Raw genomic sequence first — 17,094 nt, forward strand, 5'->3', positions numbered from 1 at the left:
GTAACTTACTTTAAAATATTTAATTAAATAAATCAAAAGATAAAGCAACTTATCTCTGTATTTATTTTTTTTATAAAATGCATTTTCAAAAATGTTTCATTAGAAACTGGTGCTACAAAAATAAATATAAAACAAATATACATGTTTACATATGTTACTTACAACATAAATACACATTATTTACATGGTCAAAACCTCAAAGACTCCAGCATGTTTTTTCCATGATTCTCAACATGTCTGAGAAGTAGGGAAAACAATAAAAAAAGCATAAATATACCACACACCATTTATATTTTTGCTTTTAAAAGACTGTTCAATACAAATATATGAACACAAAGTTTGGGGGTATATGTTCTAAGAGCAAAGTCCGGTGTACTATTTTAATCTATGACCAGTACATTTTAGAACTTTCATTCTGTTTTGTCCTCTCATTAGAATACATCCATTATGGTATAGATTAAAACTGTCTTTTATAGAAAGGCTTTCTGAGGAAGTTAGATTAAATAAAAAAAGTCACTTTACTTGAAAGCCAACAAAGTTATTTATTAGACTTATGCATCTAAAAGGAGCTTTAATTATTCAAAACTCGGAGCTGGATTAGAAAACATCAAAAGGATGGAAGAAAGACACTGTAATTTCTGTTTGATGTTATCTGGCAATTTGTCATTTTCTCCATACCTAAGTGAAGCGAAAGAAAAAAAAAAAGACAAAAACATAACTTAATTAATTGGTTTGTATGAGACTACCAAAAGGCATATGCTATTTCTCAGTAATTCTTCAATGAAAGAGGCACCTCAGAAAAATTACACAAAATTATTTAAGTAGATACCTAAATCAAGTTAAGCATATCCAGTTTGTTTCCTTTTAAAATAGGCCACTTTCTAAATGTATTTAAATAATAAAAAGAAAATTAGGTCAAAAACTTGAGCTGACTTGAAAATTGGATTCTTCATTAAATTGAAGGCCCTAATCTAAAGAACATACAAAACTTTATTAAATCATTTATTTCAACATACAAAGAAAACAAAATTATATAGCAAAGGGCTAAATCTCAACCATTATATTAAGAACTTACCTAGTTGTTTGACCATTTGGTGATGTATAACTGATAGAAGACACTCCTGCCTGCACGACCAACTGGGACCCATCATTGAACTGAACCCACACAGCTCCACTAGTTAACTAGAAAAATAAGTGTGCAAAATTACTATACAGTAGAAGATTTAAAGTTCTTAAAAGGTATTCATGTTTAATAGGACTTTCATACAGTTAAAAAAACCAATGCTCAGAGCTCTTGGGTGGCTCAGTCAGTTAAGCATCTGACTCTTGATTCTGGGTCGGGTCATGATCTCAGGGTCCTAGTATCAAGCCCCGTATAGGGCTCCCCACTAAGCAGGGAGTCTGCTTGCCTCCCTCTGCACCCCCACTGCTCGTGCTTGAACGAGCGTGCGCTCGCTCTCTCTTAAATAAATTAAATTAATCTTTTTTTTTTTAAAGATTTTATTTGACACAGAGAAAGAGAGAGAGAGAGATAGTGAGAGCAGGAACACGAGCAGGGGGAGTGGGAGAGGGAGGAGCAGGGAGCCCAATGCAGGGCTCGATATAAGGACCCTGGGATCATGACCTGAGCCGAAGGCAGACGCTTAACGTCTGAGCCACCCAGGCGTCCCAAATTAAATAAATCTTAAAAAAAAAAAAAGCAACCCTCTCAGAAAACTACAAATATGGGATTGTGATGGTAGTAGCACTGAGAATATTCACATCTTTTCTGATTATTCCTTTAATAGCTATGGCATTAAAATATTAAAATTATTCTAAATGAATCCTGTTTCCCATTCATTTCTACTATGATGTCTGAGTAGTTTTGTGTCCTCCCCCCCCACTCCAATAGCATTTCTTTCTTTCTTTTTTTTTTTTAAAGATTTTATTTATTTGACAGAGAGAGACACAGTGAGAGAGGGAGCACAAGCAGGGGGAGTGGGAGAGGGAAAAGCAGGCTTCCCGCTGAGCAGGGAGCCCGATGTGGGGCTCGATCCCAGGACCCTGGGATCATGACCTGAGTTGAAGGCAGACACTTAATGACTGAGCCCCTCCAATAGCATTTCTAACCAAGAAGAGATTTAGGAAATAACAAAAGTAACATTTTCTTAAATTAGGATTTCCCTCTATTCTTTGTTCTTGGGCTACAGAATCTCTCTTCTGCCTGAGAACATTACACCTTAGCCTTTGCAACTTATTCCTTTAGTCACTGATATTTGATATAGTCACTAATATACAATGTGACACTCCAAACAGCAGAGAGAACACATGGTCACTGGAATCAAACAGACCTGAGTTTACAACCAGACTGCCAACTACCAAGTAAGACTGTGCAAGTCAGTCAACAGTTATAAGCCATAATTTTACTATCTATAAAAGGAGGTAACACCAACTTTATATATGACAATATATGTGAGAAACATGGTACCACATAGCAGGTACTCAACAAATGCTGAGTTCCCTTCATTTATTTCCTACCCTCATAAAGGTCTAAGATGCATTTTTCTTCACTGGTAAGTAAAAATTACATGTACTATGTTCAAGTCTCCAATCTTCAAGCTTTCAGATAATATATACATATAGGCTCACACCTACATATAATTCTGTAAGTATGAAACTCAATGTGGACTTAATTTTTATTTATTTATTTAATTTCTTTTTTAAAGATTTTATTTATTTATTCGACAGAGAGAGAGAGAGTGAGAGAGGGAACACAAGCAAGGCGAGTGGGAGAGGGAGAAGCAGGCTTCCCGCTGAGCAAGGAGCCCAATGCGGGGCTCGATCCCAGGACCCTGGCATCATGAACTGAGCCAAAGGAAGACACTTAATGACTGAGCCACCCAGGATCCCCTGGACTTAATTTTTAAATGCAAAAATCCTTTTCTGCCAAATGAGTTACTCTAGTAATAGATTAAAAATAGTTTGTAAAACTAAATGTCATGAACATCATTCTCAATTCCCAATAAGTAGCCATTATGAGACACCTCTATTCTGTTTGTTTGTTTTTTACGATTTTATTTATTTGAGAGAGACAGAGAGAGAGAGCATGAGCAGGATGGAAGGGCAGAGGGAGAGGGAGAAGCAGGCTTCCCACCGAGCAGGGAGCCCGACATGGGGATGACCCCAGGACCTGAGATCATAACCTGAGCCGAAGGCAGACACTTAACTAACTGAGCCACCCAGGCGCCCCTCTATTCTGTTTTTCTTAATTTATTTTTTAAATTGAAGCACAGCTGACATACAATGTTATGTTAGTTTCAGGTATACAACATAGTGATTCAACAGTTCTGTACAGCACTCAATGCTCACAATCTGTCACAACACTATCACAGTATTATTGACTATATATTCCCTATGCTGTACTTTTCATTTCTGTGACTTATTTATTTTACAGCTGGAAGTGTGTACCTCTTAATCCCCTTCACCTAGTTTGCCAATCCTCCTCCCCTCTGGCAATGACCAGTTTGTTTTCTGTATGGATGAGCTTCTTTCTGTCTTGTTTTTTAGCTTCCACATGTAAGTGAAATCATATATTTGTTTTTCTCTGACTTATTTCACTTGGCATAATACCCTCTAGGCCCACCCATGTTGTCAAAAATGGCAAGATTTTATTCTTTATTCTTATGGCTGAGTAATATTCCATTGTTTATATACACATACTTTTTTTTAATGTATGTATGTATGTATAGTTATTTATTAATTAATTTTAAGTGGGCTCTATGCCCAATGTGGGGCTTGAACTCACAGCCCTGAGATCGAGTTGCATGCTCTATGGACTGAGTCAGCCAGGCGCCCCTACACATACATCTTCTTCATCCATCTATCAGTGGACATTTGGGTTTAAAACACTTGTTTTTAAAACTGTAAAAACAAATGTCAAAAACAAATCACTTACGTCTTACCAATCTATTAACAATACCTAGAGTTCTCCAAGTGTGTACAAATAAAAAATGTCTAAAATTTTAACATAACTAATGTAAAAAAAGGTGTAAAATCTTTCTCGCAAAGAGAAATCTTTAAAATTATTTATTTTTTTTTGATAATTGTGTAATGACTGTGAAAACTAAAGAAATTCATACTGAGAAAATTCACTTTACTATAAAAACTTCTCACCTGTGTAGCCCAACCAACATTTTTCACAAAAACAGATTTCAAAAGTTGTGCTGATTTAGGAAGACATTCTTTTAGACTACTAGAAGAGATGTTTGTTCCAGAAGCTGCAGCCGTAAAGCCACGTCCTTCATTTGTAACCATCTACAAACAGTAAAAGACAAAAAGATATTATTCCTTAGCATTTTTATAAGCCAACTTCAGCAAAACTGAAAAATGACTAGATTTTCATTAGCTGAAAATAATTTTCAATAACAAAGTTAAAAAATTAAGATATAATCACATAATAAACTTCAGATTTAAATTAAAATATTAACAAAAAAATGCAAGTATATAACCGCATTACGGAAAATTAGAGAAATACAGAAAAGAAAAATCAGTTGCTGTTTTCATTTAGGTAGATTTCTTTTGCCTTTTTTTCCCCCAAGGTACAATTTTTCATAACTGCAATTACAGTATATACGTATATGTGTATGAGTATACACAGATCTATTTCTTTAATGTTGAATTTTTCTGTATTGCTATATAGTATTTATAGGCATGACAGTTCACTGAATAAAAATTTAATAAGTTTATGTAACCAATGATCTATCATGGATATTAAGGCAGTCAATGATATTTTATTAGTAAAAATAAAATGATACATATAGTAACATATTTTGCTTTTTCCCAGAGGGGACAGGTTAGGCCTCACAGGGGTAACATTTAAACTGAGACCTGGGGGCCCCTGGGTGGCTCAGTCGTTAAGCATCTGCCTTCAGCTCAGGTCATGATCTCAGGGTCCTGGGATCGAGCCCCATGTCGGGCTCCCTGCTCAGTGGAGAGCCTGCTTCTCTCTCTCCCTCTGCCTGCCGCTCTGCCTACTTGTACTCTCTCTCTGTCAAATAAATAAAATCTTTAAAAAAATAAAAATAAAAAAAATAAACTGAGACCTAAAGGATGAGAAAGAATTAGCCATTAAGAGGTTAGAGAAAAGTTCCAGGTCAAGTGAATAGCAGGTGAAAAGGCCCTGAAAGTTTGATTTACTTGAAGAACTAAAGAAGGCATAGACAGTACAGGGTAAGTAGGCAGGGGAGAAGTAGACAGATGATAGTAAGGCCATAGTAAGGAATTTAAATTTTATATGAAGGGCATGAGGCAATCACTGAAGAGTTTAAAGTATAGAAGTGACATATATTTACTTACAGAAGGATTAAGTATTGGTGCCGTTTTTGGATAAGCAGCACTATTCATCATTTTATTCAAAGATGCTCTATCACTTATCAGGTAGTTTGAATCCACAGGAGGAGGAGGTGATAAGGCCTTAGGTGAACTAGTATTACCAGGTTTTCTGAAGAGGAAAGAAATGTCTGAATATATTCCCTTAAAGCTTTCAAATTATAGAAAACTAAAAAATGTCCATAATGTAAACACCAAACTACTTTTTTTTAACATTTCCGATACATCTTAGACATATTTAAAATTTTTTCAAACACTTACCTTCCTACAATTATTGGGAAAAAGGGAGCACTTCCACTTTTCTTTTCCTCTTCTGAAATTATGGATTCCAGTGCTAAGCAAATACGATGGCCCTATTTCAAAAGAATAGTGCTGTCATTATTTCATCTGTCACTTGGAATCACTATTAATTGGTATGAAAACCTACCACAACTAGGTACATACCTCATTTGCATGATCCATATACATTTGTATTTCCCCTTTCAAGCTATTAATTTCACTTTCACCTTTTAAGGTATAAGACTTCCCAGTCTTTTCAATCACCTGAATTAAATCTTCGGTTTTGTGTATCTTTGCTCCTTAAAGAATAAGAAGAAAACTACTCTTTTATCATTTCTTTAAATATTCCTGTTTATATTCATTATCATACTAGTGCATAAAGATCAAGGTATTATTTATATTCACTCACTGAACATTAATAAAATGAGGCTCTGAATGTATTCAGTAAATATAGGCCATCCATTTTTTTCTGCATATATCTGGCTTAAGTCTGATACTCCTATGATATCTTAAAAAATCACTGATCTCATACAAAAACATAACTGAAGGATAGCTATAATTATATATGTACCGTGTGAGTGTATGTGCTAGGTGTCCCTTAAAGGGAGTTTTACCGATTAAAAAGTAAACCATCTTTATAGAATAGATTTAGAAAATAATATTCTCTAGTTCAACCCTATCCTTTTGCCACATTTCTAATTTTCATCATTTGGTATATGTCCATTTGAGTTTCTATTAAGAAACAGGATATTTATTTCAGGTGATTCTGTACTACCAACCTGAATGTTGTTAAATCTAAGCTATTTAGGGAAAGAGGACTAATATACGTATTGGAGAATAAGCTGTTTACATGAAAGTATATATAAATAAATTTGGTTAACATATTTAGCATATAGTACACTGTGCTGTGTAATTAATTTGTATGAATATATAGTTTATAAACTTGTGGTGCTGAATTTAAAAAAAAAAAACACAACTACTAAATTATAAACTAAAGGGAAAAAAATTACCATTTCTAAATGGTACTTACCATCATAAAACCAAACCTCAAAATCAGCATCAGGGGAATTCTCCATCAAAATGCATTTAGCATATCTTGTAAAATAAGTGATTTTGGGTGATTTAGATCTTACAAGGTGTACAAATCTGGAAGCATATTGATATTTTCGCCAGTACTTCTCTAGGGAAGAAAAGAAAAAAATTACCTAATAGTAGGAAATAAAGTGTTGATGTGACATATAAATTCCCTAAGTTTAATATTGATCTCTACTCTTCCTCAAAAATTCAAGTTGATAGGTTAGAAACCTCATTACCAAAATAAAGATATTTTAGTCATGCAAGTCTATTATTGTAATGAAAACTAAAGACAATATAATACAATTCCCAAGAAGTATATAACAAAATCTGATGAATAGTACCATGATTATTTAAAAAATCTCTTTCTTTGACCCATTGACTCCTTATTATAAGTAACGATTCCAGAAAAGTTTTAAAAATTGAAATGAAAAAATTTCTACCTGAGAAATCAGAATCAGACTATCAGGAAAAGATGTAGTTCTTTTTATGTTAGTAAGGCATAGAGTTTTGTGGTCCTACTATTCAAAATTAGTTTTTACAATTCCCTGTAACTATAGTCACTTACAGTATTTAGTCTGGTCTATCTGTTTTGATTTCTAATAGGGTTAGGTTAGATAGGTTTTCTTGTTTGATTCTAAAAGTCACTTCAGTGAAGTCTTACTATTCAATATTTAATTCCCCCATCCATAATATCCAGAAGCTGAACAAGGAGTCAAATTTGGTTAGCCATAATTATAGATTATCATTTATGGAGCATAATAATGCTTTCAAAAGTCAAAAATTGATACTTTATGTTGAATTTTGAACAAGATTCTAGACAAATTAGTAACTAAACAAGTGTACGTATATTTGTGTGATATATGACTAATATTCCATAGTTGTTACTTAAATACGTGATAACACAGATTATGAATAAACATTGGATTAGTAAATTACACCACATCTCACCATATATAAAGTATGAGAACATGAGCTGCAGCCTGGCTGAAGCAAGACATTTACAATCGATGATATCCACACATACGGAGTTTACGTATGTATAAATCCATTATCTAAATTTATTCCCTGGTAAATTTACATACCTGGTAAATTGTCAAAGCTGTACCTACTGATGTTGTCAGTAGGGGGTGGTGGTCTATCAGCAAGAGGAAAACCTCTTCCATCATTGGGATAATAAACAGTGATCTGCCAAAAAGTTTTTTTAAGAATTCTAATTATATGCCATTAAGTTAAAGTGCTATATTTTGTTAATAAAATTATGAAAAGAGCTCACATGTAAAATTAAATATTATTTTATTGAAAATGTTAAATATTCCCTAGAAGTAATTATTTTGCCTTTTTTTTTTTTTTAAGATTTTATTTATTTATTTGACAGAGAAAGAGACACAGTGAGAGAGGGAGCACAAGCAGGGGGAGTGGGAGAGGGAGAAGCCTGAGCTTCCCAGATCCCAGAACCCTGGCATCACGACCTGAGCTGAAGGGAGACGCTTAACGACTGAGCCACCCAGGCGCCCCAGTTATTTTGCTTTTCAAACTTAAGCTTAAAGTTTAGATTTGCTACAAGCTATAATTATTTTTAAAACCACATTAATTAAATATATGTAATATGCTATTTTAGTTTTTGAATTTCAGAGATACTATCACATTAAGAAAACCAATTTTTAAATATTTTAACGATATCCTTGTAGAACGAATTGGAATGCTAAATGCTTAATGATGATTTAAAGTTGCAAAATAAAGTAAAGCCACATTACCATATTTCCATCACTAGATATCTGAAGAACTTCTTTCACATATTCTTGAGATGTATGCTCCTTTAGAAGCTCCACACATACCTCCTCTGAATCAAGTATGCTGACCTAAAAAACAAAAAACTAACATTAGTAACAATTCTCTTGTTTACTATAATAGCTCTGACATATATAACACTTAAAAGTACTTAACCATAGCAGAAACAAAAATTCAAGTCAAAATCAAATGGCTGCTTCTCTGCAACAGTCTACACCACAGGTGTATTTGAGCACAATTGTGAAACATAAGGAGCAAAGGTAAGAAGGCATAATTAAGTGTGAAATGATAACCAGAGAGCAGAACGAAAGCAGAAGGTAGGGGTGGAGAATAAGGACTTTGAGAAGACAAAAGCAAGGCAAACAAAGGCAGATTGGGTGAAACAGAAAGCAAGGTACAAACAGGAGGAAGATGGAATTAAAAAATTAAAATCGCTATTCCCAATTCATACATCAATTTAAACTTTAAACTTGATTTTGTGTATACTTTTTCTTTAAATAATTCCAGGTGTTAAAAAAAATTTTTGTTTTTTAGTTTACCTTTTTCATTTGAGACTAAATACCAAAACAAGACAAAAGCAAAAAGCAGTATTAAATATTAATTTAGTAATTGCAATTGTAAATAAAATAATATTTAACACAGTATTTAGCCCCTGTTATTTTTAAATGTTTCCCATTATCAATAATTTAAAATTCAAAACTTACCAGTACCAATTCACCATTCTTAAAGTAGTCAGAAGAAAACACTAGCTATTTTTCCATAAACTCCCGGTCTCTTTACTTTTAAATGAGTTTCTCATGTAAATATCAAAAGTACAGGAACTAAAAGAAACATATTAGATACAAGAAGCCACATACTCAAGGAAAATACCACATAGTAATTTAGAAAAATGATAGACATACCACAGCCTTTTTGGTTTTCTGTCTAATCGGTTTTAACCTGTAAGCAGTCAAAGGAGATGTAATGCCTCGTAGTGTACGTTTCTGATAACCCAATGGTGGCTCCATACCCCTAGTCTTGCTTTGTTCAGAAAGAGGATCTGAGCCAAAAATAGATTCTTGTTGAATTATCTCCGGTTTACTTTGAAATGCAGTCATATATTTCATGGTATTCAGCTGTTTTGCAGGATGCACATTATCAGAAGCATCAGGGCTCTTTTTGGCTCGCGTCTCAGTCCAAGCATTTCTTGATGTGTCCTGCCAATCTGGATGGCCTTGGAAATCTCTGTTTGGGCTAATGCTGTTGTGTTCAGTATTTTCTCTTAAATGAGCTGCATTATACACAGAATGGAGCAATTTAGTGAAAAATGAAAAAAACAAGTCTACACAACACAATGTCATGCTAGTATAATTTTGTTTTGAGGTACAAAAGAAATCTAGTAAAAAAAATGCTTATAATATTTCTAACAAATAAGCAGTTTTAAGATAAGACATATACAAGAATGATGGGCCGCCTGGGTGGCTCAGTTGGTTAAGCAACTGCCTTCGGCTCAGGTCATGATCCTGGAGTCCTGGGATCGAGTCCCGCATCAGGCTCCCTGCTCGGCGGGGGGTCTGCTTCTCCCTCTGACCCTCTCCCCTCTCATGTGCTCTCTCTCTCTCTCATTCTCTCTCTCAAATAAATAAATAAAAATATTAAAAAAAAAAAAGATAAGACATATACAAGAATGACTTTAAAGATTTTATTTATTTATTTGAGAGAGAGAGAGAGATAGAGCATGAGCATAAGCAGGTGGGAGGAGGCAGAGGAAGAGGGAGAAGCAGACTCCCCACTGAGCAGGCAGACCAATGTGGGGCTCAATCCCAGACCCTGGGATCATGATTTGAGCAGAAGGTAGACACTTAAACGACTGAGCCGCTCAGGCTCCCCAAGAATGACTTTAAAAGAACATTTTAATCCAGATTGCAAAGATATACCTTTATACTCCTAAAACTAAGAAAAAAGGGCGCCTGGGTGGCTCAGTTGGTTAAGCGACTGCCTTCGGCTCAGGCCATGATCCTGGAGTCCCGGGATCGAGTCCCGCATCGGGCTCCCTGCTCGGCAGGGAGTCTGCTTCTCCCTCTGACCCTCCCCCCCTCATGTGCTCTCATTCTCTCTCTCTCAAATAAATAAATAAAAATCTTAAAAAAAAAAAAAACAAACTAAGAAAAAAAAGATATTAATATGAAATTCATTTTTCAATCAAGGCAAAATCAGGGTCACTTACTAATTCTAAAATAAGTAACTGCCAGTATTCCAACAAGTACAGATTTGAGGAGCTCCCAGGTAATCATTCTATGTAATATGTAAATGTATCCTCTTTAAGCTGAGGACTGTCATCATCTTTACTTATAAAATATGCAAGTAAAAGCAAAAACAGTATATGAAATAGTTTTCATATTATGATTAATATTTAATATTACAAGGGTATTTGCCCCACATTTTTTAAGAGTTCTTGTTGAATTTTACCCATTTATATTTTATATGGTTTTAGAGTTCACATGGGAATATTATTTTTTTAAAGCCCCCAAATGATTAGACTATATAGATCTGATTAAGGCAATTTTTCAAATGCTAAACTGTAAAAATATATATTGCATTTTTTTCCCTAAATGACTTGTTAGTGCTTTCCTTCCTCCTACTTCCAATATGATAGAAATATTTTGTACCAAATAATATTCTTTAAAATTGCAGCAGCACTACTAGATTATAAACAAGCTTATTTCTCCATCTCAGATATATCCGTATTACCAAATAGAAATATCTATCAACACAACAGAAGGTTAAGTGCAAGATTAAGTACATGGCAATCTTATACTTTAAAAACCATAAACTTGAATTATTATCATCATCAAGTACACATAAAAAGATTAATTCCCTTTTGGGCTCTTGAAAATAATATATTTTTTAAAAAGAAAAAAAGAATAGATGCTTGCGGTAACATAACAACTCTGCTTAAATTATAGTCATATTATGTACTCTTTGAAGTAATATAATACTTAGTACGAAATGATCTCCTCCTCCCCATATGTTTTCTTTTTTATTCTCCCTTTTTTTCCACGGTTATTTCCAACCCACCTTCTGTGAGTCTGTCATATTCATTAATAAGAAATGTTGAACTGTCAAACTCTGAATCTAAAATAATGACCTGGATGACAGCTGTTTAAAAATGTTTAGGTTTTGGGGTGCCTGGCTGGCTCAGTCAGTAGAGTATGTAACACTTTTGTTTGTTTGTTTGTTTGTTTAGAGATTTTATTTATTTAAGAGAGAGAGAGAGAGAAAGAGCACAAGCAGGGGGAGACGGAGGGAGAAGGAGGCTTCCCGCTGAACACAGAGCCCGATGCAGGGCCCGATCCTGGGACCCCGGGATCATGACCTGAGCCAAAGGCAGACGCTTAACCGACTGAGCCACCCAGGCGCCCCAAGTATGTAACTCTTGATCTCAAGTTTGTGAGTTCAAGCCCATGTTGGCCTGGAGCTCACTTAAAAAAACAAAACAAAACAAAACAAAAAAAACCCATTAAGGTTTTAGTAGCTGTGTACTTTAGTGTATGTAAGGTCCCACTGGTAAACCATGATGTCCACTTCAGCTTCTACTTAAAAATAAGGCCAATCATCTTTTGATTATTTTATAGGCACTGATAGGAGGTGCTTCTTACAGATAGGCTGCAAGAACAGAGAGATAAAGAGTAAAGTCTATGAGCCAGACTGCTTGTATTGGAATTGTGGCTCCTCTGCTTATAGGCAGTGGTATAGCTTGGAAAATTAAGCTCTCTGCAACACAAATAAGATAGGGCTAATGATATTATCTTCATATTTTTCTTTAAAAGATTTTATTTATTTATTTGAGAGAAAGAGAACAAGCAGTGGGGTGGGGCAGAGGGAGAGAGAGAAAAGCAGACTCCCCGCTGAGCAGGAAGCCCGATGCAGGGCTCCATCCCAGCATCCGGAGATCATGCGTGACCTGAGCCGAAGGCAGACGCTCAACCGACTGAGCCACCCAGGCACCCCTAGCTTCGTATTTTTTGTGTGTGAGAATTTAATAAGTTAGTATTTGTTAAGCATTAAGGACAGTAACTGATATAGCAAATACTCAAAATGAGTAAAGTTATTATTACTGTTATTGTAATATAGTTTATTGAAAATGTATTATTATTATTTTTTAATGTATTATTTTCTTTAGAAAACCCAAAGAGAAAACTCACCCTTTATTTGCAGATTCCCAAACCACTGTTGCACCATTTCAGTCTGAGACGTTTGGTCTGGAAATGGAAAAGGAGTTTTTCCTGGACAAAGATGACTGGAGCTAAACAGAGAAAAAAAATTCCGATAAACTAATAAAAAAATTATCAGGTAATGACTTTTGAAGATAAAAATATTTAAAAAGGTAGTTATCTTTTGATCTGAATACCTAAAAATTTTAGAGTAACTATAGAAACCAATATTTGCATAATTCAATGGTCTCTAAGAAGCTAAACTTCCAGATCAAAATGCCAATGGTACTGTGACAATGTTTCTACACGGCTATTGCCATCTTGTAATTTAGGCATAAAAATCAAAGATCAGAAAAAGGAAAAAATAAACACTACAATCATTAAAAAATTGCCTTCATGTGAGAAGCAGTCAATAATATGATTACTCATTACTTGCTCAGCTTGTGTGTGTGAGTGTGTGTGTGTGTGAGAGAGGGATAGAGAAAGAGAGAGAACAGTTACTATCAGAGTACTTTAGGGATCAGACACGTTTAATATGATACTTTGCACTGGAGACCTGCTTCCTATAAAACAAAAAATGAAACAAAATTCTCAAGTATTAAACACATTCATGAGCACATACACTTATTATGAAAGAGGTTTTTTGTTTTTTTTTTAAAGATTGTATTTATTTGACAGAGAGAGACACAGCAGGAGAGGAAACACTAGCAGGGGTAGTGGGAGAGGGAGAAGCAGGCTCCCCGCTGAGCAGGGAGCCCGATGCGGGGCTCGATCCCAGGGCCCTGAGATCATGACCTGAGCCGAAGGCAGATGCCCAATGACTGAGCCACCCAGGCGCCCCTATGAAAGAGTTTCTTAACTACAATTAAAAATCATCATTCTGATTTTCTTTCTGATTTTCTTTCTAATAAGAAATAGAAATCATAGCTAAGAAGTACCCCAGGAACATCTGACAATATTAGAAAAAATTAACCCTCCTTAGTTAGATGCAGCTTCCTATTTGTACTAATATAACATTTATAGAAAAATAAAATGTTTTTGATAGAATTCTTCTTACCGTGCTTGATCATTATCAGGTCTTTCAAAAGATCCAGAACTATTGGATGTCTTTTCTTTAAAGAAGTGAAAAATATTGGTATTGCTGTTTATAGGTGAGTATCTTTCTTCATTTTCATCTACTCCTGATCTTTTGGATTTTGAAAGCATTTCTGCTGAGCGACATCGTTCCATTGTAAATGTTTTTGCTCGAGACTGACTATTAGAAGTGCCAGATCTATCAGAGGAATGGGCTCTACGAAGGTATCGAGAATGTGGCCTTTCTTCTATATCCTGGGTCACTCTTCCCCTTCCACTATTACTGGTTTCTTGTTCTTGATTTCGCCACTGAGTATAAAGACTGCTTCCATCTCCTGAAGAAGAAAAATCACTTGAATTTTTATTCTTTGGAAATATCGTCACTTTATTTGGGAGTGGCTGACCAATCAAAAGTCTTCTTCTGTCAAAGAAACTACCACTTACACTGGTACTGGAAGAAGCTGTAATTGCAGTAGAAATTGTGGCATGTCCACTATCAATTGAGTCTTCTACAGTTCCTAAATCTTTACTTTTTGTTGAAGAATTTCGGGACATAAAAGGATGGTCTAATACTGAAGACAGACTTAAACGATCTGCTGGATTTCTACGAAGTAACTGGTGAATAAGGTCCTTGGCCTCTCTTGTCAAAAAAGTTGGCATTTCATAATCTGCCAATACTACTTTATTTAATGTGTTCTTGACTGTGTCAGTGTCAAAAGGTGGTCTCCCAATAAGCAATGTATAAAACATACAGCCCAAGGACCAAACATCAGATTCAAGTCCATGTGCACTTCGAGTTGCAATTTCTGGTGAAATGTAATTAGGAGTTCCACATAATGTATAGTGCTTCTCATGCGGCATTTTCAATTGAGTTGCCAGCCCAAAATCAGCAATCTTGATGTTCATATTACGAGTAAGTAAGAGGTTAGAAAGTGTGAGGTCCCGGTGTAATATACCATGAGAATGGAGATACAACATTCCTGTGATGATCTGGTGCATAAAGTGTCGAGCTGTTGGAATGCAAAAAATAAAATTTATAATTTAGAAAATCTGATTCAGTATTCAGAATCTTAGAATTCAGTTTTTAGAAACCCAAGTACATGTGCCACAGTATTACATTAGAACACCAGCTTGCAGCTTAGTTTTACCAACCAAAGTACTATTATGATAATTTTATAATATCCTTTAAGTCCCCTTAAGACAACTGGGCCGTTGAGTAAAATTTAAATACACAAAAGAAAAAGAGCAGCCACCTACCTTCATTTTCTGAGAATGGTTTCATTCTGTTCTTTAGATACCTGTTCATTTCTCCATTATGGCACATTTCTAATACTAGATACACATAATTGTTATCTTCAAAATAGTTATACAGCTGAAATGTAAAAGGGCATAGTAAATGATAATATACAAAAATTCAATGTCCTTGGTCATTTTTATAAAATTTGTGTTACCTCCAAGATAGAAGGATGTTTCAACTGGCAATGTATTTTCACCTCATTCTGGACTCTCTGCACCATTCCAGCTTTGTACATGGCTTTCTTATCTATCTAAAAATAACATGAGACATTTAAATGTTGATGATGACCTTCCAAACGTGAAGTTTTCAGAAGTTAACTCTGGAGAGAAAGTATACTTTAAAATATTCTTACGTCCTTTTATCTACTTCTTTATGAGGTCAATTTATTCTATTGCCTGTTTTCCCCATGCACCTAACAGAGTGCTTGGCAGAATGGACATTCAGTAAAAGTTTACCCAATGCATTCTAATATCCCTTCCCAACTTAAAGAATTTAAGAGCACAACTATCATATCTATAACAAGCAACAAAAATCTAGCCACGCTAGATTTAAATAATCTGTTCCTCTTTTTCTACTAGACAAGCTTTTAAAATAAAACCTCCCTTTCCCTCCTGGTTTAGATTAAGTGATTCTTAATTTGTTTATGATACCCCTATTAGACTGACCCCCTAACAATCAAAACATAGTATTTTAGAGTGTTACAAGTGTAATATAGAAGTAGCACAAGTCCTACTCATTATTATAAACAAATTATTTGTTCTTTGATTTCTATCAATTACTACAAGTTTGCATAATAACAAGTACTAGGTCTACTGAACATGAATGAAAATAAAACACTTATTTAAGCACAGTCAAGGATCTCCTAACACATCTGTAAGGTCAATCGCTGGACTTGGCACTATTGTCTTCTGCATAAGCAATGGGTTCTCGCCACCCTTAATTAAAAAAAAGCCTCATAGGTAAAGAGTTTCTTACAATTTAAGTCACCTCTCTAATTACTTGCAAAGTAGAGGTGAAAAGTTGATTAATATATTCTTACCATTTTGATTGCAACTTCCAAACCAGTGTGAATGGACTCAGCTCTGTAGACACCAGCAAACGATCCTTTACCAAGCAGATTCCCAACTTTAAAATCCTTTAAAGTTAAAATTAAAGATATGTGTGATGACTCACAGGAGTAAGAAAGAAGACAGGAAGAGACTGGAAAAAGATGATAAAATGGATCAAGAGGGGAATATGAATTCAAAATTCAAGCAGGTATTACACCTCCATACAGCAGGTGTCTGGGGTGGGAAGCATGCTGACGCCTTGCGGGGATCCCTGGAAGTCCAGGCTGGGCTTCAGATACAGCGCGCTAATGAACCGCTTTCTCCACCTCAGTGCAGCTTCAGCACCTTGCTCCCACCTCCAGCCAACCCCTGGGAGCAGAGGGCTCCGCTGGAAGCCCGCCGCAGCTCCCGCCTGAGGTAACCGCCATCCCCTCGGAGAAGCGGGTGGCAGTTTTGCCCTGTTCTAGCGCGGCAGACCCGGCGGGATAGCCTTGGTGTCCGGAGACGGACGGGCGGGGCCGCGAGCGACCCACCTTTCCCCCAACACCCCAGCCGGAGGGGCGGGGCGCTCCGCCCTAGGCAGCCTGGCGGGCGGTTGGGACTCTCCCAAATCACCTCGGCGCCCGCCCCGCAGCCGTTAGATTCGCCTGGTCCCCTTTCTGCCGCAGTCTCGAGTCCTGCCACTCCGACTACCCCGCCCCGCCTCCACCCTGCCCTGCAGACGACTGCCAAGACTTTTCACCTCGATCTTCTCCCCGATGCAAGTCGCCATATTTCCAGGCTCAGGCCTGTGCTCCCCAGGTTAGCTTCCTTCACGCAGTCCCCTTGAGGCAGCGCTCCAAGCAGCCAGCCGGTCTTGGCGCCCATCAGGCTTGGCTCTCTAGGCCGCCGCTCCGGGCGACGGCTGCACAGCCACCGAAAGGCCTCCCCGGCACCTTCCGAGACCTGGGCGCCGCCTCCGCGCTCCCAT

The 17,094-nt window shown here is 36.2% G+C and overlaps 1 protein-coding gene across 1 annotated transcript; it reads right to left on the minus strand.

The window, feature by feature from the left end:
- Nucleotides 1-306: 306 nt before the first annotated feature.
- PLK4 (polo like kinase 4) lies at nucleotides 307-17,084 on the minus strand. Its single transcript, XM_035023090.1, has 16 exons — nucleotides 16,867-17,084; nucleotides 16,115-16,210; nucleotides 15,230-15,325; nucleotides 15,036-15,150; nucleotides 13,762-14,788; nucleotides 12,696-12,796; nucleotides 9,414-9,781; nucleotides 8,478-8,582; nucleotides 7,806-7,908; nucleotides 6,677-6,826; nucleotides 5,812-5,945; nucleotides 5,629-5,720; nucleotides 5,335-5,479; nucleotides 4,153-4,293; nucleotides 1,076-1,182; nucleotides 307-678 (listed from the first exon to the last, which is right to left on the minus strand). The coding sequence occupies exons 1-16, from the start codon at nucleotides 16,894-16,896 to the stop codon at nucleotides 576-578; spliced, it is 2,913 nt and encodes a 970-aa protein (XP_034878981.1). The 5' UTR covers nucleotides 16,897-17,084; the 3' UTR covers nucleotides 307-575.
- Between the last annotated feature and the right edge of the window lie 10 nt (nucleotides 17,085-17,094).

This window comes from Mirounga leonina, unplaced genomic scaffold (genome assembly GCF_011800145.1).
Source record: "Mirounga leonina isolate KUSES-001 unplaced genomic scaffold, KU_Mleo_1.0 Mir_176, whole genome shotgun sequence".
NCBI lineage: Eukaryota > Metazoa > Chordata > Mammalia > Carnivora > Phocidae > Mirounga > Mirounga leonina.

Coding starts and splice junctions, on each gene's coding strand:
- PLK4 (XM_035023090.1), bottom strand. CDS start 16,896: ATGGCGACTTGCATCGGGGAGAAGATCGAG. Junction 5,721..5,811: donor ATATGGATCATGCAAATGAG/GTATGTACCTAG, acceptor CTTTTGAAATAG/GGCCATCGTATTTGCTTAGC. Junction 1,183..4,152: donor ATGTTGGTTGGGCTACACAG/GTGAGAAGTTTT, acceptor TTATTTTTCTAG/TTAACTAGTGGAGCTGTGTG.